General features: G+C 56.0%; 1 protein-coding gene across 1 annotated transcript in view; it reads right to left on the bottom strand.

Moving 5' to 3' along the window:
* Positions 1–9,328: 9,328 nt before the first annotated feature.
* The window catches only part of CACNG4 (calcium voltage-gated channel auxiliary subunit gamma 4), a 59,462-nt gene continuing 46,005 nt past the window's right edge, over positions 9,329–22,785 (bottom strand). Inside the window, exons 2-4 of the mRNA XM_072746761.1 lie at positions 21,313–21,396; positions 15,758–15,898; positions 9,329–12,376 (exon numbers count right to left, since the gene is read on the bottom strand). Of these exons, the coding sequence (XP_072602862.1) occupies positions 11,838–12,376; positions 15,758–15,898; positions 21,313–21,396 (764 nt within the window). The 3' untranslated portion in view covers positions 9,329–11,837. The remainder of the gene's footprint in view (positions 12,377–15,757; positions 15,899–21,312; positions 21,397–22,785) is intronic.

Raw genomic sequence — 22,785 nt, 5'->3', positions numbered from 1 at the left:
AGTTTTCCATGGCACAGAAGCCTTGGCACGGGAAACGAAGACCCAAAGGAAGGGTTAAATCTGAGTGTTTTTATGCCAGTGGGATGAAGAGAGGAAAGTTGGTGGAAAATCTGATAGGAAAACAAGAAGCTATGAACTAAGTGCCCTAAGTTGGGGAAACGAGGTCTGTTCTGACCTCTCTTGGGGTGGGGGAGTCCTGAGTGCTCCATCCCAGTGAGCAGAGCATTAAAGACAGTTGGCCTCTTCCTTTGAAGTCGTCTTTGTGTAAATATGCCACGATGGAGGTAACTCCAGGGGTTGCAGGTGATCACCCTCTACTCTCCAACCCCCCTACCCCTGGTTTGCAAAATTTCTCTAATCAGACCTTTTCTGCTCATTGAGGCCATTGTCAGGCCCCCCGTGCACCTCTCCAGCACCTTGCTGGGCCAGGGCAGGGGCTCTGTGGAAGCCTGCGTTTGCTGGGAGCCAGGGCTGGGAGACATCTGCACCTGCTGGGTGGGCTCTCCCCTTTCCAGGGCAGGGGGAAGGAGGGCGTCCTGGGAGTGGGAACCAGCCTGCCAGGGATGGAGCAGCCACCTGGGCATCAGAGCCCCGCTCTGCCCTCTGGGATTCCCTCAGGTCATGGGCCTCCCTAAGCTGCCCTCCTGCGTCTCTAAATGAAGGCAGTGCTGGCCGGCTGGGGTGCTGGCCAGCATCACAGATAATGCTGTTTACCAGCTTAGCCTGGGCGAGGGGCTGCGGACAGAATTATGTTGAAGCCCAAACCCCAACGTGATGGTGTTTGGAGGTGGGGAGGTCTCTGGGAGGTGATTAGGTTAGAATGAGGTCATGAGGGTGGGCCCCTCGTGATAGGACTCCTGTCTTTAAGAGAAGAGATACCAGAAGCTTGTTCTTTTTCCCTGCCACGTGAGGACTCAGTGAGGTGAGCCCAGGAAGAGGGCTCTTACCAGAACCCAACCGTACTGGCATCCTGATCTGAGACCTCCAGCCTCCAGAACCAGGAGAAAGTACATTTCTGTTGTTTAAGTGAGGTATTTTGTGTTCTGAGCTACTAGAGTAGGCAGTCATCCAGGATGGCTAGTGATATTATTATGATTTACAGGCCACAGATGGATCAGCTTTCTCTGATGGGCGATAGGCCTCTGGACGGTAGAGACAATGAGGCCGTAGGACCTACTCCTTCTGGGTGCCCTCAGAGAACACCCCCAGATCGGAGCCCAGGGTGGGATCTTCATAGATGTTTGTTGAATGACTGAGGGATAGCTGGATGGACAGATGCACTAAAAGAAGGGGACAGAATCAAATAATTTATCCCACCAGATGATCCAGAGGACTTTTAAAATTTTTTATTTATTTATTCATGAGAGACACACAGAGAGGCAGAGGCATAGGCAGCAGGAGAAGCAGGCTCCCAGTGGGAAGCCCGATGCAGGGCTTGATCTTAGGACTCCGGGATCACGACCTGAGCCAAAGGCAGATGCTCAACCACTGAGCCATTCAAGTGCCCCCCAGAGGACCTTTCTATGTGACTTGAGGCCATAGGGACATTAGAAATGGTAGCTTGGACCAATGGCTAGTTTGCCTCAAAGTACTGAGAGACAACCCCAGAGGGCATCATCATTATCCCTGAGGTCAAATTCAAAAGGAAGCAGCCTCCTAAGAGCCAAAATTTTTTATAATCTTTAGATATGCCCCAATCAGCTAAACGGGAGTTGTCTATGTTTTATTTGTCTAAATGAACCAGTTTTCTTTTCTTTTTTTTTTTAAGATTTTATTTATTTATTCATGAGAGACATAGAGAGAGAGAGAGACAGAGACATAGGCAGAGAGAGAAGCAGGCTCCATGCAGGGAGCCCGACGTGGGACTTGATCCCGGGTCTCTGGGATCACGTCCTGGGCTGAAGGTGGCGCCAAACCGCTGAGCCACCCAGGCTGCCCGATGAACCAGTTTTCAATGGTCCCAAATGACTGTTCTTTTTCCAAGAAGGACCAGACATAAGTAAGGGAAAGAAAACGTCTCCCAGAGGTGGACCTCATTCCGAGCTGGGGCTACAGCCCACCTGGGAGGGTGCTGACTAAATCTTCCTTGGCAACATGCTGCTCTAATTTTGAGCTCAGCCTTAATTAGGCTGCGCCATGGCCTTGGGCGTTTGATCTTAAGATACTCTAAAAAAGCACGGTGCCACCAGTTGGTCCAACCTCTTTACACCACTTCATCTGCTTCCCTACACTGTTCAGCTCAGACCTTCTGTTGCGTCGGGCTTGCTGCCCCCAATTCCATCCTCTGAGTCCAGGGGACCAGGAGCTCTTCCATCTTCAAGGCCCAAGATGGCGCCACTCTGACCTCTGCTTCTGTCATCATGTCTCTTTCTCTGACTGCTGCTTCCCTCTTTCCCTTAGATGGACTCTTGTGATGACACTGGGTGTCCCCCAGACAGTCCAGGAAACGCTCCCCATCTCAAGATCCTCGTTTTAATCACATCTGTGAAGTTCCCTTTGCCACACAGAGTGACATCTTTGCAGATTCCAGGGATTGGGACTTGGACATCCTTGGAGGCCACTGTCTGTGGGCACACGTGTTGATTAACAATTTGCTTGATTTTCTCTGGCCTCCAATTGCAGCTCAGATGCAGGAGAGGATGGAAGGTGAGAAGAGGGTTGGGGTCTTCCAGGAGGGAAAAGCAAGAAGGAAAAGAGGTCAAGGGAATGGGAGGCGTTGGCAAGGAAGAGTTTAAACGATGACTTTTGATGGCCCTGCTACCAGGAAGGTCAATGTATTGGGGGAATATGGAGCAGTCAAGGCCCCCGGAGGACTTGAGAGGTTGGAGAACAGGTAGGGGGTGGTAAGGGAGAGAAGGGGTGGTCAGAGAGGAGACACTGTCCCAGAAGATTATGGGGCAGAGGGGGGGCAGACAGGGGTGCTACCAAGATCCAGGTGGGAGACAAAGGTCATTGGGCTAGAAGGAAGGAGAACTGTGGGACCAGGGAGTTGGGGTGGTTGGCCCCATGGATATTGATGATGGCAGGACATGGGCTGCAAAGGTGAAGCCTCTGATGAATGTGAAGGAGTGGCCAGGAAGGCATTTGAGAGATGATGATGATGAGAAGGGGCTCAGGGTGGTTTACCCCAGCACCTCAGAGAAGGCTTTCTCCCAGGAGGGTGGAGGAATAATGGCCTGGAGGTGTCAGCATCTCCACACTTCCCTCTCCTGCTATTACAAGTCCAAGAACATGAGTTCATGACCTTCTCTGACCACAGACTTCTGTTCCTGAGGTTGTCCTGGCAGTTTTGTTGGAAGTTGCAAGTTTAAAAATATCTGTGTCAGGTGTATGAGCCCCAGTCTTCCTCTGGACCCTAAGGTCCCTTGGATTCCCTTTCTCCCTCTGCAGCCCCACATCTCTCGGGACTGAGGATGGGGCTGAGCAGCCAGGAATGTCATGTTGGGAACCTGGGCAGGGAGCCCCAGCAGAAGGGACAGCTATCACCAGGAGGACAGGGAGGAGGGTGTCTTTGGAAGGAAGGGTGGTTTCATGTGCCCCTAGAGGTGGAGCTGCAGGGAGCTCCAGAGGACACAGTGGAGACAGAGGCCAGAAGGGAGGATTGGTGGGTGGAGAAGAAGCCTAGGGCAGGCAGGGTACCGGAGGGATGGTGGTAGGGGACGGGAGATTGCATCTTCCAAAAAATGGCCACGGAAGTATTTCTGTGCCCACATGTTCTTCCAGAACCTTGTCACTCCTTGCCAAGAGTGCAGATCATTTCCTTTCTCCTTCAATTCCAGTGGGTCTTCACCCTTAAAGTGCAATGGAAGTGACTTCTGAGACTTCTACCTTTCTCTCTTGCTCTGGAGACATTGGCACTTGGACCCAGCCGCCATGCTGTGAGGAACCTCAGGCCACACAAGAAGCCGGGTGTAGACAGGCTGAAAGCTGCAAGTTGAGTGTTTGCTAATAGTCAGCGTCAACTGCCAGACCTGTGAGCAAATAAGCCTCTAGATGATTCCAGCCCTCAACCATTGAGTCTTCCAGCCAAGGCCCCAGACACTGTGGAGCAGAGATTATGCCATCCTGATCCTGTCTCTATCAAGCATCCATGACCATATTTAATGGTTGTTCAATGCCACTAAGTTCTGGTGTAATTTGTTACACGGCGCTACTAACGCATACGGTCGGAGAGAGGAAGGAATTACATTGAGCCTGGCTGAGGACGGCTAACTGTGAGGCGTGGTGGAATGAAGCAGCCCCAGCCTTTCGAGAGGAACTTGGCACAAAGCTGCTTCCTAGCCACTGGGGAGGGGAGGCTGCTATCCACCCCCAGCCCAGACACCCAGGTGTATGTGTATAGACAAGATCCTGAGTGTATTTGGGCATGGACAAGGAGCCTGACCTTTTCATCGGCCTCTAGGATAAGACTGAGCCAGAAGTCCATAGTGAGAACTCACCAGATCTTAACAAAATGCATCCTGAGAATCCCAGCACTTCAGCCCCATTCAGCCACCATTTAAGATCTAGGGGGCAAATAGGTCACGTCCAGCAATAGGACATCAGTTAAATCAATGGCAGCACCTCTGTTTTATGTGGACATTAAAGATCATGGTTTCGAGGGAAGGGGTGCCTGGGTGGCTCAGTGGATTAAGCATCTGACTTTTGATTTTGGCTCAAGTCATGATCTTAGGGTTGTGAGCCCTCAGTCGGGTTCCACATTTAGTGGGGAGTCTGCTTGAGGTTCTCTCTCCCTCTCCCCCTCCCCCTACTTTCATATCAGCTCTCTCTCTCTCAAATAAACATCTTAAAAGACACCCCCCCAAAAAAAAGACATGGGAAGATTCCCATGATGAGAAGCAGTGAACAGAGGCAGGGTATTAAGCCGCACCCCGACACCCATTGGTGTGCACTGCATAGTTATAACTGTGTTTATGGCTTGGGTGTGGGATTTTGGCTGTCATTGTCTTCTTTAATTTCTCTGTATTTTTCAGATTTTTAAAGATAAAAGGGAATACTCTTAGAATTAGGAAAACATAGCATTATTTGTCTTAAGAAGGACCTACCTCAGAGCACCTGGGTGGCTCAGTGGTGGAGCATCTGCCTTTGGCTCAGGGCGTGATCCCGGGGTCCTGGGATGGGTCCTGCATTGGGCTCCCTGCAGGGAGCCTGCTTCTCCCTCTGCCTGTGTATCTGCCTCTCTCTGTGTGTCTCTCATGAATGAATGAATGAATGAATGAATAAATAAATAATAAAATCTTTAATATAAAAAAAAAGGACCCAGCTCTTTGCAATTTAATTTGTGTGTCCTGGAGGTGCCCCAGGGGTCGACGTCTCTCCGAGAAAACTTATCAGGGGACAGAGGTCGGAAGTAGGTCCCGTCCTGCAGTTGTAAGCACAGGGAAAAGCACTCGGAACCCTCTTCCATGGCAGACTTCTGTTCCTGAAGTTGTCTCGGGGGTTTTGCTGGAAGCTGCAAGTTTAAAAATATCTGTATCAGGTGTGTGGGCCCCATGTCCCCCTTTGGATTCTAAGGTCCCTGAGTGCCTCTCCTGCCTTCAGCCCCTCACCCCACCCCTCCTGCCTAGGGAGGGGCAGCCAGGGGTGCTATATTAGGAACCAGTGCAGGGAGCTGAAATCACGTGCTGGCTCTGAGCTCCCTGCAGGGAGGCCTCCCTTCCCCGGCTGCCCCCTCCCTCACCCAGGCCTCTCCTGTGCTAGCCTCACGCTGGGGGACCCAGACCTTCTCGTGCAGCCCAACTCCCAGGGCACCTGCAAGTGGTCGGAACTGGGCTCTTGCCTGCTTCCGGGGGGCACTGTATCGTGTCGGATGGGCTGGATGACAGGTGTCTCCCAAACCAAAATGCAGTAGGCACAGCACCCCACAGGCCTGGCTCTCAGAGCACCACCTCCAAGGGCTGTTCTAGAACAGTTCATCTGGAGAAACTCCTTGTGTGTTGTCAGTCAACAAACACTCCTGAAAACTCACTCCTGATGCTACTGCTGAGCTGGGGCGTTTACGAGTGTTTTTTTGTTCCGGTTTTCTTTATTCTCCCAATAACCCTGGGAGGGAAGCACCACCTTGTCATCTGACCCTGGAGGAGGGTCACTGGGGGCCTTGCCCAGTGCTGCCTGCGGGAGTCCGTCTTCCTGGCTCCAGACCACCCCTGCAGCTGCCGGGTGGGTGCAGGCAGGGAGGGCTCCGCAGCTGTGCAGTCCCAGCAACTCAGGCTGGGCCTGGTTTCTGGCCTTGTTCTCCGGTGGCCTGTTTGGTTGGATTCAGGCAGCCTTTTGCCCCCAAACCCAGGCACCCCCAACCCCACCCAGGACAGGTGGCTGGTTTCCCATCTCCTTCCACAACAACCAATGTGTCGCCAGAACTGTTGGCTCAAAAGCGAAGAGGAAAAGGCAAAAATCAGGGACGTCCAGGTGGCTCAGTGGTTGAGCATCTGTCTTCAGCCCAGGGCATGATCCTGGGGTCCCAGGGTCGAGTCCCGCATCAGGCTCCCTGCATGGAGCCTGCTTCTCCCTCTGCCTGTGTCTCTGACTCTCTCTCTTCTGTGTCTCTCACGAATAAATAAATAAAATCTTAAAAAAGAAAAAGGCAAAAATCAGAAAGTGTTGCGGGGAAAGGAAATCCTGGACATAAATGAATGAGTTTTCCTACTATGTGCACAGCCTATTTGTAAATACCAAAAGCTCGTATGTGATCCTGTGCCAGGGACCTTCCCTGCCAGTACCTTAGTCTCCCTCGCTGTAAAATCAGGCCAGTGCGTGGTTTTTGGCATTATTGACATTTTGGTTCAAGTCATCCCTAGCGGGGTAGGGTGAAGGCGCCGTCCTGCGCGTCATAGTATGTTCAGGAGCGTCCCTAGCCTCCACGGAGAAGAAAATCACCCCTGCTTGAGAACCACTGGGCTAGTGGTGTCTCCCTTTCAGGGGTGTTATGAACATCCTCAAAAAGGATTTTCTTTCTTCTTCTTATTCTTCCTTGATCCCTCTCTGCCTCTTTGGGCTTATTTCCTCTTTTAGGATGAGTGCGTCAAATGAGATGATTCCTAAAGTACCGGTCACTCCCGCTGGGCATGGTGTCCAGTGATTCTGTGGTTCTTGTTTGGGTCAGGGTGCAAGCTCCAGCCTGTTCCTCCAAGCCTCGGGAGAAGGGAGCATGGGCCCATTTTGCAGATGGGGTATCAGGCACAGAGAAGAGGCCAGACGTCCTGCTGGAGCTGAAGGAGGGCCCAGGCCACACAGAGGTGGGGGCAGTCCCAGACAAAGTGTCAGGGTCAAGTGGGCACTCCCCGAAAGATTGGCAGTGGCGGAGGCAAAAGAGGGAGGTACTGAAGGACACAGACCAGGGAGCCGAGACTGGCCAGCTGTTGCCCTGAATGCCCCCCCACCCCACCCCGCCACCGAGACTGGCCAGCTGTTCCCCTGACTGTCCTCCCCGCCGCCCTCCCAGACTGGACTACATTTCCCATCTTCCCCAGCTCTTAGAGATGTGACTGTGTTACTGAGTTCTGGCCGACGGCCTATGGGCAGAAGGGAAAGTCATAACTTCCTGGTCCATTGAAACTCCCCACAAGACCCCCCCATTCCCAAGATCACCTGCCCTCCGTCTTCTCCTTCAGCCTGCTGGACGTCAATGCCAGGGCAACGTGGGAAGCCTATGTTGAAGATGAACGGGCCCCACAGCATGAGCCTTGACCTCTGGATGACCATGTGGAGCACAGCAGCCCCCCACCCCCCGCCCGGTTGGGTGGACTTGACATGAGTGAGAGGTAGACTTCTGTTGCCTTGATCCGATCTACGACTAGGGGGTTTTGGTCACGTTGTTGTCCTGCTCTAAGTGATAGAGTGAAGGGAAGAATGGGGACCCGCTGGGCCGGAGTGGGGCTCACAGGGGCATTTTGGTTAGGGAAGAGGAACACCCACTTTTGTGTCGGTTCTTGTGGCTCTAACTGCAAATTCAGGTGGCCGAGTTTTTAGTGGAAAGAAAGTCGTGATCACGTGAGCCCCACGCAGGAGGCCGTAACCCACCCGCTAAATTCAGACTGCTGTGGGATTCCACGAGGATGGCTGCAAAGCTTGTGCCGAGACGGAGGTTCCTGAGGGCTAAGAACAAATAGGCGGGGAAGTTCTGGCACATGGTGCTCGTGATGGGTGGCGTTGGCTCCGGCTGGCAGAGCCATGGGCCCAGAGCTTGGCAGGGGGTCAGTCAACAGTGGGGGGGGGGGCTGAACTCCCCTGGCCCCAGTACCTGGTGGCTCAGCGCATCTGGGACACGGGTTTCCCCACGTGCCGATCTCGGGCGGGAGGGAAGAAGGGTCCAAAAGCCAGGGCTGGAAGTTCAGCCATGCGGGGAGTGGTTCCTGCAGCCACCAGAGTGGGCACGGGGCACACTCAGCCGCCCTTTGCTGGCACCAGACTGAGAAAGGCCGTCCTGAGGCTCAGAGTTTAGAGCTTCTAGGTTCCAGGAGGAGCAGCAAAGCCTCCTCGGGGAGGAAGACTCGAGGTCTTGATCCTGGAAGACAGGGGAACGTGTGATTGATCTAGAAGCCCCCTGGACTGCAGCTTGGGCACAACTAGGGGAGGCCACCGATCATCCCCTCAACGTGCCTCCTCGGAGGGGAGGGTTGATGCATCCCACCAGTGCCCACCTGCCCGGGTGAACGTGCTGGGTTACAGCGGGTGCCCACTGTGACCGGCTGGGGCCTGTGGCAGGGTGTCAACATTGCCCTGATCAGAGGGGTCACCCTGTCCCTCTCTCTGACCCTTACCTCACTCTTCCTTGGCAGCTGGGGGCAGTGGTGGCCAGCTGCTGTGCCCGAGATTAGGTGGCTTGGTCCCATTTGGCCTCTGGTGGGAGCCCCATTCTCCTGTCTCGAGTACCAATCATTTTGGTACTTGGCCCTCCTTTATTTCTTAATTATTTCAGAATTTGGAGGGCAAAGGAGGCTGGACGCCTTAGAAACCCAGCCAGGCAGCCTGGGGCCCCTGAGGCTATGGTTCCGTCTGTCTGGCCGCCACCCTGCAGGTTTTGAAGACAGGCCTGGCTTGCTCAGCTGCCCAGATGGGCGCAGCGCACCCGGGGTGGCCGGTCCGTCCGCCAGCCCATCTGTGCAAAGGCGCCTCGGCGACACCACCCAGCAGTCTGGAACCAGCCGGCGGTGCCAGGGAGGTGGCTGGTGACCTGGATGAAAGCCAGAGAAACCCACCTTGACCAGCACAGGATCCGCCCTCCCTCTGTCCTCTCCTGAAGGGTCCGCTGGGTCCCCCGGACTCCAAGTGCCCACAGAGACTCGCGGGGAGCTCTACCCATCCCCCCCCCCACATCAAGAAGAGAACATTTTAAAAATGTTTTTATTTAATTAAAAAAAAGACGGAACTAACAACCCAAAACCAGTAGTAGGTACAGGATTCACAGGTGCTTAACTGGCGAAACACACAGGGGCTGGCTGGAGAGGGCGGTGGGATGGGAGGGGGCGGGCACAGGCCACCGGGTCCCCCCCCTAGAAGGACGCAAGGTCTCAGACTGACAGGTGGCAGGGAGCCAGTCCGCCCACATCCCCAGGCAGGCCTGGCTGAGAGGGGGTGAGCGGGGGTGGGGGGTGGAGGGGTGCGGGGGGGACCAGGGCCGAGTGAGCGGCCAGGAGCCGGGGGAGCAAAGCTACGAAGACCAGGGGCGCTGAGGTGGTTCTGCTCCTTGCTCTTCTGTCCTTTGTTGCTTCTTTCTGCTCTTTCTTGGTCCCTAGGCCGGGCCCCACATTCTCTGCCTGGGACTGGGCAAGAGGTAGGAATCACTAGAACACGGCTTTCGACGACGTCCAGGGCAGCAGGTGCGGGCGGGTGACCGACGTGGAAGAAAGGGCTCGGCTGCGTCGCTTCGGGAAGGGACAGAAGAGCCTGGGGACCTCGCTGGGCGATGGGTTCCCAGATCTTGCCCCCTTCCTTCGAGCCTGGTGAGATAGTGTCATGGATGGGGTGGGGGGGGGTGGCCGCGGCGGGGGCAGGACGGGCCGGGGTGGCCCACGGTGGCGCAGGCCACGAGCCCTGACATCCAGCATTCACTGCGGCACATGCTTGGACCAACCACCACACAAAGCCAACCTCGACGGCAGGACGGGGTTTCGAGCAAGCACAGAGGGGCCCCAGCACACCGCGCCTCAGCTGGCCCGCGCTCCGGGGCTGTCGGGTTGGGGGGGTCCCCGCGGAGATCTCCTCTTGGGGGCAGGGGTGTGGAGGAGGATGGCGATGACCGTGACCCAGATCTGAACTCCTAGGGGTGGGGTCCGCCCCAGGGGGTCGCTGAGCAGGTGGCTGAGGTAAGAATTTGCTTGTCACTTCTAAGTATGACAGCTACTGGGACCCCAGACGACCGCTCGAGATGGGATTACCAAGTCTCAAAAAGTAAGAAAGGAGTTGTCTTTAGAAAGCACGTGTTTTTATATAAAAGAGGGGGAGCTCCCGGTTCTGGAAAGGTTTTCTTGGGAACCCACACAGGCTTCCACGTTCTCCGCTTGCTTGTGGGGGGGGGGTGCAGGGAGGGGGAGATGGTTGCGCCCCGCAGCCGTGGAACGGCCCCCAGGATCCCCAGCGCGGAGATGTCCCTCTCAGGCCCAGGAGGCGGGAAGCAGAGCACGGCCACCTCGGCCACCTCGGCCACCTCGTCCCAACTGCCCCGGCTGAGCCCTTCGTCGTCGGGTGGTGGCAAGACAGATCACGATCCTAGGAGTCGGGGAGGGGGGCTGCTGCTGCCTCTTTTAGGGTGAAGAAATGACTGTCACTTGCTCTCCTGGCCTTCACTGGCAATAAACCATGATTCATGACCATTTGGGAAATGGATGTTTGTTCGGGGTTTTTGGTCACTGTTCACCCTCGGGTCTTCCTTTCTTGTACAGAAGTTCGGGCTCCTGTTGCCAAACACCAGTGGGGGCGGGGGGGGGGTCTGGCCTTTCCTCTCCCCGAGGAGGGACCGAGCTGCTCCTCGGCTCGGTGGGGAGGGGCACAGCAAGAGGCCATATGGCCACCCATCCTCGGACCCGTGGAATCTTCCAGACTCTCAAATACCATCAGCATGTTCCGCCCTTTCAGTGTGAGGCAGAACCTTCTCAAAGCGGGTGGGAATGCCGGCAACAGACTCTGGCCTTGGCCTCACACCCAGGCCAGCCAAGGCCTCCCCGCCTCTGCGGATTGTTCCACAGGCCTCGGTCTCCTCGGGTTGAGGGAAGCTGGGCCCAGAACAGCACAAAGGCCAAAGCACCAGTTGGCCACAGGGCTTTCTCCTCAGGATCGCTGTTGTTTCAACAACTGGCCACTGTCAGACAGAGACAGAGACAGAGAGAGAGAGAGAGAGAGAGAGATGGACAGGAAGGGGGCAAGTTTCGGCTTCCTCGTTTCCCAGCTCACGGACACGGAAACCCCAGGTCAGAAGCAGCTGACCAGCGTCCAAGGCTCCCGTGCACCTGCTGGAAGCCCTCCCAGCGGCCCCGCACCCGGCCGGGGGGGGGGGGGTGCCCGAAAGCCCATTCTTCTGGCAAGATTTGTTTCCAAGAGGACATAATGGCTCAATTTTGTTTTCCCGGGTTGAGCAAGGCCGTGCAGCCTCAGGAGATTTCAGAATCCTGGGGCATCCAACACCTTTTTTTGGGGGGAGATAAAGTCAGCCTTCTGCTTTCCATTCCCGGCTCCCGGGGCTTCCCTCCGAGCCAGCCCAGCCCCTGCCGCTTTCTGGAGACCCAGGGAGGGGTTGGGTTTGGCATCAGTCCATGGCTGGTCCATCTTAAGGGTCAGGTGCCCTCCTGTGGGATCCAAACGGCTGTTCTGGGGAGAGGCCGGTGCGAAGAGAAAGGGGCAGCTCACACGGGGGTCGTCCGCCGGTTCAGCATGCTGACGTGCAAGCCTTCCTTCAGGTCCTGCTGGAAGAAGTCATGCACCTGCAGGAAGCTGGCCTCCTGGTCGGGGCTGTAGCTGGCGGCGGTGGTCACCTTCAGGGGCTCCCTGGACAGCGTGTACATGGACAGCTCGCCCATGGGGATGGCCCCGGTGATCTTCAGGCCCACCGGAGACGCTGCCCGCGACGGAGAGGCCTCGGTGGACCTCGAGCTGGACCGCGAGCGTCGTCGCCGGTACCTGTAGCTCGGCATCCTGGCGTAGGGAGACGAGGAGGGAGCCTTCAGGAACTCCCGTTTGGTCTTAAATCTCAACTCTTTATTTTTCTCAATGTAAATGTTTACCGCCAGGACACCCACGGTCTCGGCCACGATGAAGGACAGCGCTCCAAAGTAAAAAGACCAGCCGTAGTTGTAATGGTTTTTCTTGTCTTCGTCGCGCTTGTCGCTGGGGTCACCCGTGTTGCTGGAAATGTAGACGATGATGCCGATGATGTTACTGAGGCCTGAAAGAGAAGCAGAAGGGGGGGCGGGGGGAGCGAGGCGGAGGTTAGGCCCCCAGCTGGACAAGCAGAGGAGGGGCTGGTGGCCACACTCCCTGGGATATATTCTGGTGGTGAACTTTTCTTTTAAGTGATTAGTTTGGAATGGGCAATAAAGTCAAAGTTTAGATAAAACACAGGCACTTTGTTACCCAGTTCCCTTCCTGAAGGCGGCTACTGTTTTTATATCATGGTTATATCCAGTCTCTCTCCCTCTTTTTCCCTCCCTCCTTTTTTCTCTCTCTTTCACACACACATACACACCTATATTTTTCTTTTTTTTAAGACTTATTTATTTATGATAGACATAGAGAGAGAGAGAGAGAGAGAGAGAGAGAGGGAGGCAGAGACACAGGAGGAGGGAGAAGCAGGCTCTATGCTGGGAGCCCAACGCGGGACTCGATCACGACTTGAGCCAGAGGCAGAGCCTCAACCACTGAGCCACCCAGGCGTCCCTGATTTAATCTTATTATGAGTGAGGTTAAGTAGAGCCAAGCTGCCTGGGTTTGAATCCCAGTTCTACCAACTATCAGCTGTGGAAATTACTCAGCTTCCTGTGTCTCAGGACTGTCATGTGCAAAATGGGAATCCCAGTGCTATGCGCTTCATAGGGTAGACGTGAGGATTAAGTGAGCTAATATATACAAAGCACAACAGCACCTGGCACACGGTGAGCATGCTGTACGTTCCACTATAACCCATTGGGTTTTATTGTAAAGTGGTGTGTCGTGTGCTCTATGCCCTGCCCACGTCCTTTGTCCATTTGCCAATAGGCAGTGATCCCGGTGTGGATGGTGTGCGTCAGGTTCTCCCAGCCTTTGAACCATGTGCCTCTCCCCAGGCTCTGACCATTTTCCACCTTAAATACTTTATGGGCCTAAATCACCTTACTGCTGGGGTTGGAGTGGTCTGGAGCTGGGCTCGATACGTGACCCCTGGCCTGCCACTGCCTTGGCCCATGATCAAAGCTTCCATAACCCAGGAGTAAATGGGAACAAACGAACATTGCCTTGCTTGTCTGCCAGGATTGCTCCTTGTTGTCACTGCCTCCTCTCTTCTCTGGACCCATGATTTTAGCTGATCGTCCCTGGGCCCCGGGACTCCGCAGTTCCTCTGGTGACCCAAAGCATCTGGATATGGCTTTGTATGCTTCCTCCTGGGGAAATGGGCAGCTGCAGAGAGCACCTCACTTTGGAGGCTGACAGTGCTGGGTACAGCCTATGTCTTTGCCACCATGTGACTTCAGGGAAGCCACCCGGGCCTGACTGCTTCCTCAGAATCTGGGATGATGTGGTTGTGCTCACGGAGCATCTGGCACCATGGCCTTAATGTGTGGTAGCTGGTGTTATTGCCTCTCTTCTTTCCCGGGAAAGGAAAGGGGACAGTACTCAAGCTTCATGGCAGGGACTTCTCCAATGGTTTACACTTTCAGAAATCTGGGGGCTCATGGGACACCTGGGTGGCTCAGTGTTGGGCATCTGCCTTTGGCTCAGGTCATGATCATGGGGTTCTGAGATCGAGTCCCACATTGGGCTCCCTGAAGGGAGCCTGCTTTTCCTTCTGCCTATGTCTCTGCCTCTCTCCCTGTGTCTCTCATGAATAAATAAATATGATCTTAAAAAAAAAAAAAAGAAATCTGGGAACTCAAAGGAGGAGAGAGAATGGGGTGTGCCCCTGTCCTTCCATCTCTGCTCCTGGAGGGGACAATAAGGAAAGGGATGGGGACCTGGTCAAGAAGGAGACCCTACACTCAGATTCTCCTTGCCAACACACACACATGCACACCTTGCACCCTTGACCACACATACAGCCTCTCAGACACACACACACACATATACACATTATTTATTGCCTTGGAAGGATGCAAAAGTGGAAGTGATGGAGAGGAAGGAGCAGAAGAAGCTGGTTGACAGATTTTGAACTTAACTTGACAGATTTTGAACTTCCCATAACTGCTTTGGCTCTTCTCTCTCACAGAGAAACTGTGAGGAGAGGACAAGATGGGGTTGACACTGTGAGGCCCCTCCACCCCCTCCCCTGTCCCCGCAGCCATCCTCAGAGAAGGAAGCAAGACCACTAATGACCACCAATAATCACCGCCATTATTGGGATTCCCATTGTCATCATCATGGGACCTCCTGACTGTTTTAGGATGCAGAGCCCAGGCCAAGCTAGGGCAGCCCTACTAGACCAGGGTAAGAAAAAAGATGCAAGGAGCTATGGTAACAATTTAGGAAAGAATCACTGAACTCAGGGTGCCTGGAAGGCTCAGTTGGTTAAGCATCTGCCTTGGGCTCAGGCTGTGATCCCAAGGTCCTGGGACTGAGCCCTGAGTCTGGCTCCCTGTTCCCTCTGCACCCCCACTCTGGTGCTTGCTCCCTTGCTAGCTCTCTCTCTCTCTCTCAAATAAATAAATAGAATCTTAAAAAAAAAAAAAAGAATCACTGAACTTTGTAACAGATCTCAAGCTTATTTACTAGAAGGCCTAAGACATCAGGCAGGTCCTGTTTCTCCTGTCAGGGATCCTTGATGCAAGTTGATCTGAACTTCACAGGTGCTGCCTGGAGCCTCCAGGATGCCACTGGCTAAATTCTGCCCTGGCAGGTGCCCCCTAAAGACTCCTCTGGAGACTCAGGCCAGGAAACCTGGGCTTTTCTCCTGGACTCTGTGTATGCACCTGCTGGCCACTAACCAGCTGTGGGACCCACTTCCGGCCTGGATTTTTTTCCATGTCTGCAGTGGCAAGAAATGTCCTGAAGTGTCTCCATCGAGGTTCAGAGGAGCGACAGTGTGAAGGGGGCAGGGGGTGTGTTACTGTCACCCACAGCTCTGTCGGTTTTCACTGGGTCTCAGTGGGAAGGCTCCCTGCCAGTTCTGTAGCCCCTTCACCCTGTCCTCACCTGGTCAGTTCCTTTAGGTCCTGGCTTCCCTGGGTACCTCCCTGGCCCCCTATTCAGCCAGGCTTCCCTGTTCCAGGCTGCGAGGCCCCAGCACCGCACCTTTGTGGCACTTTGCACACTCGGACTTATTTATTTTTTTGGTCGAGGTGAAATTCACTTAACACAAAGTAACCCTTTAAAGCTCAAAATTTAGTGGCATTAATACATCTACAATGTTGCACACTCACCACCATTACCAAGTTCCAGAATATTTTTCATCATGCCTAAGGGAGACCCCGTGCGGGTCGAGCAGTCGCTCCTCACTCCCTGCTCCAGCCTCCACACGTGGACTTTTGAGATCCATCACGAATGATGACTTTATGTCTGTCCCCCTCCGTCCCCGCGCTGCCCTGTGCACGCACCGGGATGCACACCCTGTGCGGGGGGAGCAGGGCCGGCGGCTCACCTGCAGCCACAAAGAGGATGCCCGCGCTGAGGACGATGTTGTTCCTGCGGCTGTAGAACCTCCCGGCGCCGATGCAGAGGCCGCCGAGCAGCAACAGGATGGTGCTGAGGATGGGGAAGACGCTGGAGGCGCGCACGATACCTGGGGTGGGCAGGAGACAGAGCAGAGGGCAGTGAGATCGCCTGCCATCCTGGGCACGGCCACGGGGGCCCTTCCCCTGACACTGAAGGTTCCCATCCGGCCCTGGGGATCACGGTGGGTTGGGAGCTGACCGGGTGGGGGCAGCTGGACCAGACTGGAGTCACCTCTGCCCATAGCTCACGTAGGCTCTCCCTGGGCGTGGGTCATGCTTCTGCTGGCCCGAAGGCAGGCAAGCTTCTCGGTGGCATCAGGGAGCTACAATGACAGCCAGGAAAACACTGGTCTGCCTTCCATTCAGAGGATACTGCACAGCGCACGGAGCCTTTCACGGACACCATCTCTAAGAAGTCTCTAGAAGGCCGGGAAGTGGTGTCCACAAGCTTCAGCTCTGATGGGTAGCTGAGAGCACAGGATTTGGCATCAGGTGGTCTGGGTCTACTCTGTGACCTGCTGGTTATGTGGCTTTGGTCAAATCACCTCTCCTGAAAGTGAGCTTCCCCATTTGTGGGAAGCAATTCAGAGTAGTGCCTACACCCTCTGGTCGGTTTTGTATGTCTAAGGGGCTTAGCACAGGGCCCGGCCAAAGCACACACGTCCTAAGCGACGGCTTTAATCTCTACTATCTTCATCACTGTCATCACCCCCAGGTGACAGACAGGGGTGCGGAATCACAGGACCTCCTGAGGCCACAGAGGAGGAAGTAGCTGACCAGTGGGACATACGTGGACCCCGCTGTCCGGCAGAGCTGGGTTTGCACATTTGCTCCCCATTGATTAGGGGGATGACCAGGGCAGCTGACGTCTGACAACGTCAGTCCCCTCTTATATAACCTGGGGAGAATCGTCATACCTATCGGTGGGGGTTGCATTACGCCCCACTTCCCGCCCCTGGATGTGACCAAGTCCTAACCACGGGTACCTAGGAATGTGACTTTTGTTTGGAGAAAAGGCCTTTGCAGATGTGATTTAATTAAGGATCTCAAGAGGACACCATCCTAGGTTAGGGTGATGGTTCCCATCCGGCCCTGGGGATCACAGTGGGTTGGGAGCTGACCGGGAGGGGGCAGCTGGACCAGACTGAAATGGTGGCTCCCGGCCTGCTGGTTACTCCCTGCAGGACACCAGGTGGCCTGGAGTCCCCTCTACCCATAGCTCTGCCCATTGAACCCAAATCCAATGACAAGCACCCTCATAAGAAGAGGAAGAGTCGCGGGCGGAAGACAAGGCCCACAGGGGAGAAGACAGAGGCAGAGGAGGCAGTGAAGTGGCCCCAGTGGAGGAGAGCCACCAGACTCTGGGAGAGGCAAGGACAGGTGCTCCCCCCGGGGCTGTGGAGGGAGTCCAGCCCGGCCAGCCTCGCACTGTGAGAGGGGAAGTTCGCAGTAAATTCCCATTGTTTTAAGCCACCCCGCATGTGGAATCTGATCATGGTGGCCCTAGGAAAAGAATACACTACGTGCGCTTCGTAGGGGTTCAGGGGATGCGGGTCCCTCTTCCTTGGCGTCTGGCTGGGAGGAAGACCAGGAGGAAGGGCAGTGGGGCATCGGGAGGAGCCCCTGGCTCAGCCTCCCTGATGCGCCCGCAGGTCTCCCAGCCCTGCAGAAATCCGAGCTACGTGGACCTCGGTGGCCCCAGCAGGGGACAGTGAGCCAGGGGAACCCTCGCAGGCGCCAAATCCTGGGCCGGCTGAGCCAGTTTGTGGCCTCTCAGCCTCTGAAGGCAGCATTTGTCTCCTTTCTTGTAAGGCCACCAGTGTGTGCCCTGCTTCACAGAGGGGGCTTTGTTGGGGGCATTAAATAAAGCTCTTCTCTCCAGCACCTCCTCCTCCTTCCTCCCTTCTCGCAGCCACAGGCCCCGGGAGGTTTCCCGTGGGCTTTGGAAACATGCCTCTGAGCCATGCTGGCCAGAAAACCTGGGATCGGCTCCCCTTAGATGTCCTTGTTCCGCTGATGGGTTGGAGGGGCTGGGGAGAGGAAGCCCAGTGCATCTAAGGTCCCTGAGGTCAGACGTGGCTCAGAGCCACCCACCCTGCCCAGGTAAGTCACGTGAGGACCTGTCCTTTGCCACACGGGCTCATCTCAGAGTTCCGATGTGCAGATGCCAGCGGGGGCTGCTGTGGACACTAGTGCAGGTCGGTCACGCAGAGCTGAGGCACGAACAGGGCTGAGGTCCAGCCCATGCCTCCTGGCCAGATCAAGCCCTGGCGAGAACCTGTGTCTGTCTAGAGGATGGGCATCTCCTTCTAACGTACCCTCAGGTACACCATGGCCTCCCAGCGGCCCTGACACCAGCACTGAGGGGCTTAGTGCAGAAATTAGCTACCTAATGGGAAGTGCAGAACCTGGGGAAGAGGCACCAGACACAGGGCAGGGTGGACGGGATTTCTGGGGTCAGCGAGGCTGGTGGAAAAGACATGGTGGGTAGGATGTGGGCCCCACACCTCAAGCCCCACACCTGCCTATGGATCCACAGACCAGTGGAGGGGGGCACTTCCAGAGCCCCAAGGCTGGAGGGAATCCCTGTGACAGTTACGGAACTCAGTGCACAAGCCTGGTTTCTCCAGACTTCAGAATGTGTGACCTGCTGCTTGACCTCATTCTTGAGTTGTCCAAGACAGGGTATAAGAAGCACAGCCCCACAGTATCCTGTGGGATACCCCACGCCCGGACCAGCTGCCACTCCAACAGGCTCTCTCACAGGCAGACACCATGGAACCTTCTGTGCCCTTCTCTGACCTACCTATTCTCCGCTGGAATGTCAGCAGCAGGACGCAGAGCTCTGTTTTGGTCACTGCTGTACCCCACATGCCTAACAGGGTGCCTGGCAGGTAGTAGGCCACTATCACTTTCTGATACAGGGTGAATAAATGAACTCTCGTGGCGCCTTGTCTCACTCTGCTGTGCGTCTACATATTGTCAGGATCACAACAGTGTGGGGACCAGAGGACCGAATACTGGGAATCAGGGGGGATGGCCATGGCAACCATGACCTTGGCCTGTCCCGGGATGTCGCCTGCTTCCTCTGGCTGAAGCTCACAGGTACCTGCACTCTGAGCCTCGTTTCAGGGCCGGTCCCCTGTTTCTGCAGCCCCTGAGTGGAAAAAACCACCTCCCTGTGGGAGAGTTAGGTCTGCCCTCCTCCCCAGTTGTCTCAGTTGCAGCTGGAGCTGCAGGCCCCGAAGCCATCACCTCTTCTCTTCCTTGGGCATCTCCACGCTCATGAATGAACCCGCTGGTCCCCCCACGGTGCACACACGTGAGGAACACATTTCCTTCCCAAGTGAGCTTTGGCTGATGTTCGGCCGTCACCATCAATTTGGGAAAATAGCTGCTGGGCCCCCGCGAGCCCCCATGCCCCCCAACCTCAGGCATCACGGGTAGAGTTTGAGGACCGCAGGAGCCTGACCCTAGACGGGATAGTGCCGCACATCCCAATTAGCCCCTCTTGATCCTTGCTCCAGCTTTCTGATCCTGCCCCGGCCGCCGGGAGGCACAAGCCTTGCAGATGGGAGGAGGGTGCAGGTGGGAGTGTTGGCCCCTCAGCTTCCTCCCTGGGGCTGCGGTGAGGCGGCTACGTTCCTTCCTAAAAGCCACCGCTCCTGCCAGGCAGCCCTGTCCTCACGGCTTCTCTCTTCCAAGCTCCCAGACCTGCTTTCCTCACCTGCTCATGCCCAGGAGTGTAGTGAGGGCTCCTTTCACTGCTGGCGCTGGTGTCCTCACCATCCAGGCAAGTTTTCTTATACCCTGCCCACACCTTTGTAAACAGTCCTTCACTGGATACCCTTCGGTCACCCCATCTGAGCAAAGCATCTGCTCCCTGCTGGGACCTCAAAGAGCTACATCGTCTGATATCTGGACTGATGGTCATGAGAATAATCCAGAAAGAGATTGCAGGGCTCTGGGGATGAAGAGGGAACGAGGGCAGGGAGGAATAGAGGAAGAGCCAGTGCCGATGTCCATAAAGTAAGTTCAAGAAGGAAATGGGGAGGGGATGGTTTGTGTCTCCGTGCCTCGCTCCTCACAGCTCCAGGGATGGTCAGTAGGGCAAATCTGCCCTCAGAGCCTCAAGAACCCCCCAATTGCCCTGAGTAGGACAGAGAATGGCAGGTTCTGAGTCAGGGTTGGTTTCCAGGTGAGCCATCCCAGCCGGGCTAAGCAACCAGCGGCCGCCCTGGATGGCTGCTCAGGCTACACACTGTACAACACCAAGGGTGTCATTTATACCATAGTCTATGTAAGTGGCATTCCTTGAGCCGTATGTAGGCTGCGTGGCCCTTTGAGGTGGCCCTATGGACTATCATTTGCTTGCTTCATTTTTGGCCTCCAGAAAGCAGAAAGAAAGGACAGGCAGGAGGAAGAAGAGAAGGTGAGGGAGGACGGCTGGGAGGTAGATCTGGCCAAATTTTTTCAGATCCTGGGCCCCGCCAGAGCAGCCCAACACTTCCCCAGGCTCCATGGGAACCACACGCTGCACTGTTTCACCAGATGACTCAGAACCAAAGTCCTTTCTCTTAGAAAAAATAAAAAAGATCCCTAAGCAGGTGCAGAGTGAATTATGCTCCCCCTGAGGAGGCTGGTATCGATTCTCCATAAATGAAGCCAGACCTGGTCCCCTGGGGGTGATGCTGTGAGCAGCTCTGTGTGCATCTTAGCTAATGTGAGGGGGAAAGTGGCTTCAAAATCGTGCTGTTCTTTCATTTCCAGGCACCTTCCCCAGCTGCGTCTCCATCCGTCCTCCCAAGGAAGTGTTCACAGGCCGAGGGATGAGGTCCAGATTTAAGGTGTGGGATGGGATTTGTCCTCGTCCAGTGTATGCTGTGACTTCCAATCTGGGGGCCCACCGAACCCAGGGCCGGGGCGGAGGCCGTGGCTCCCCCCGCTGGTGCTGAAAGCCAGTAAGGCCCACCCATCGGAGCCCGCGTCTGTCACCCGCCGTGCCTTCTCCTGCAGACCACCAGTGGGGTGTGTGTTTTTTTTTTCCAGAATGGAAATGCTGGGTGTGTGTGTGGGGTGGGGTGGCTAGGTCCAGTGCTGGCACGGCAATGTCCTTGGGGTGACATAACCCCCCAGGGATGCTTGGCTGGGGCAAGCCTATGCCTTTAACCCTCACCCCAGGCCCAGCGGCAGTGATCAGCAACCCTGAAAGTAGCCATGACCGGCAGCCCTGGCGCGAGGGGTGCCCACACCCCCATCTGCTCCGCCTCAGCCTCAGTCTCCCCAGGCATGGGCCTATCCCCCAAGTGAGTCCGCTGGGATCCTCAGCATGTCATGGCAGCGCTGGACAAAAGTCCTTCCTCTGAACTAACAATTCTGAATCAGAAATTGAGAGAAGGAGCATCCAGAGAACAGCACCCCCTTTGCCATACCCCTCCCCGCTCCACGCACACCCAGGAAGTGGAAGATTCTTGACACTTACGAAGGAGGTACTCGGAGCTGTCATGGTCGTAATCATTGTCCTCTGGGAAGTGATTGATCCGGAAGCAGTGGCCTTTATAGATTCCTGGAGAGAAAGAGCAAGAGGGAAAGACTGTAAATGCTCCAGGGGCTCACGGGCCCATCCACTCGGGACTGGCGTACGGCATGTGTGCAGGCCCCGGGCACGGAGAGAGAACGGCCGGCCCTGGCACCCTGGTTGGTTGGGGGCGGGCGCGCCCACAGAGAGGGGGCCCCGAAGGTGACCATCTCACTTAGGGGCCTCGTCTGGGCGGCTGGGCGCCTGTAAAAGCGAGAGGCCCGCCATCAAGAGCACGCAGGACATGCGATCCCCTGTCCAGAGTCATCTTGAAAAACCACAAAGAATTTGCCCCTGGGAACAAATTCCCAGCGAGAGGGGGTCTTCTGGGAGGAAGAGGAAGCTGAGGAAACACAGGGCTGGGGTCAGAGCCTGGGGAGTGGTTGGGAAGGTCAGTGGCTGGACTCAGAAGCACCTGTGTGGGGGGAGGGCCTGGGTCTGGGGCAGGTGAGTCCGGATGAAATCCGCCCCGGTGTCTTCCCTCTCCCTTAAACAGCTCTAAGTCCCTCCTAACGCACACACCGTATCTGCACAGCGGGCAGCCTGATTCCAATCCCCTCACTCAGTGTGACGGAGGGAAGAGAACAGGGAGCCAGAGAAAATTCTGGAAAGGCTGACACCACCTCCTGCCTGGTTTCCCTTCCAGGCTCTGAGAAGTAGCCTCCACAGAGGGGGAGGCAGGACACCCTGGGTCATTTCGTAACCACAGGAGGAGAGGTCAGTCTTCCCTTCCAGAAGCTTCTGACCAGCTCTCCCAGCCCCTGCTGCCCCGCAGTCTGGGAACGCCCAGCACAGAACTGGATGCAGGTGGGGAGCAGGGCGCATGGGGTGTCAGGCCCTGCCCTGCCAGCCAAGCCCCTCGTGCCCGGCTCAGCCTCCCTGCTTCTGCAAGGAGCTCTTGACAACACTGCATGGCTGGGGCTGGGGCTGGGGCTGGGGCGGTTTCCAACTGGGGCCAATTCTTGTTCTGCAGCTGCTGCCAAGCGTCCCGCTGGCCTCCCACAGCCCAGCCTCACCTCTCGGGTGGAGGCACAACGTGAGGCTCCAGGCCTGCGCCAGCCCAGCATCCATCTCTCGGCGCCTCCAAAGGAGAGGGGCCACTGACGAGCTCAGGCCACCCCACTCCCACCTGTTTACCCGGTAGTGGGCTCCCAGCTGCCTCCCCAGGCCTTCCGCTCTGCCGGGTTCCTTAGCTGCAGCCTCCGGGAAGCCGGGTGCTGGGTGAAGACCCCCACTTCCTGAAGGCCCTGGGCCTCGAGGGCCCACTGGTGCACAGGCCGGGTTTGGTCAGGGAATGGGGGGGTCTCGGAGGTGAGGCCCTGAGCGGGACGTGCTCCGACAGCGTTCGCTGTGCAGGCTAAGCAAGAACAACCCCAT

Source organism: Vulpes vulpes, chromosome 2 (genome assembly GCF_048418805.1).
Source record: "Vulpes vulpes isolate BD-2025 chromosome 2, VulVul3, whole genome shotgun sequence".
Classification (NCBI taxonomy): Eukaryota; Metazoa; Chordata; class Mammalia; order Carnivora; family Canidae; genus Vulpes; species Vulpes vulpes.
This window is presented reverse-complemented; position numbering and strand designations above follow the sequence as displayed.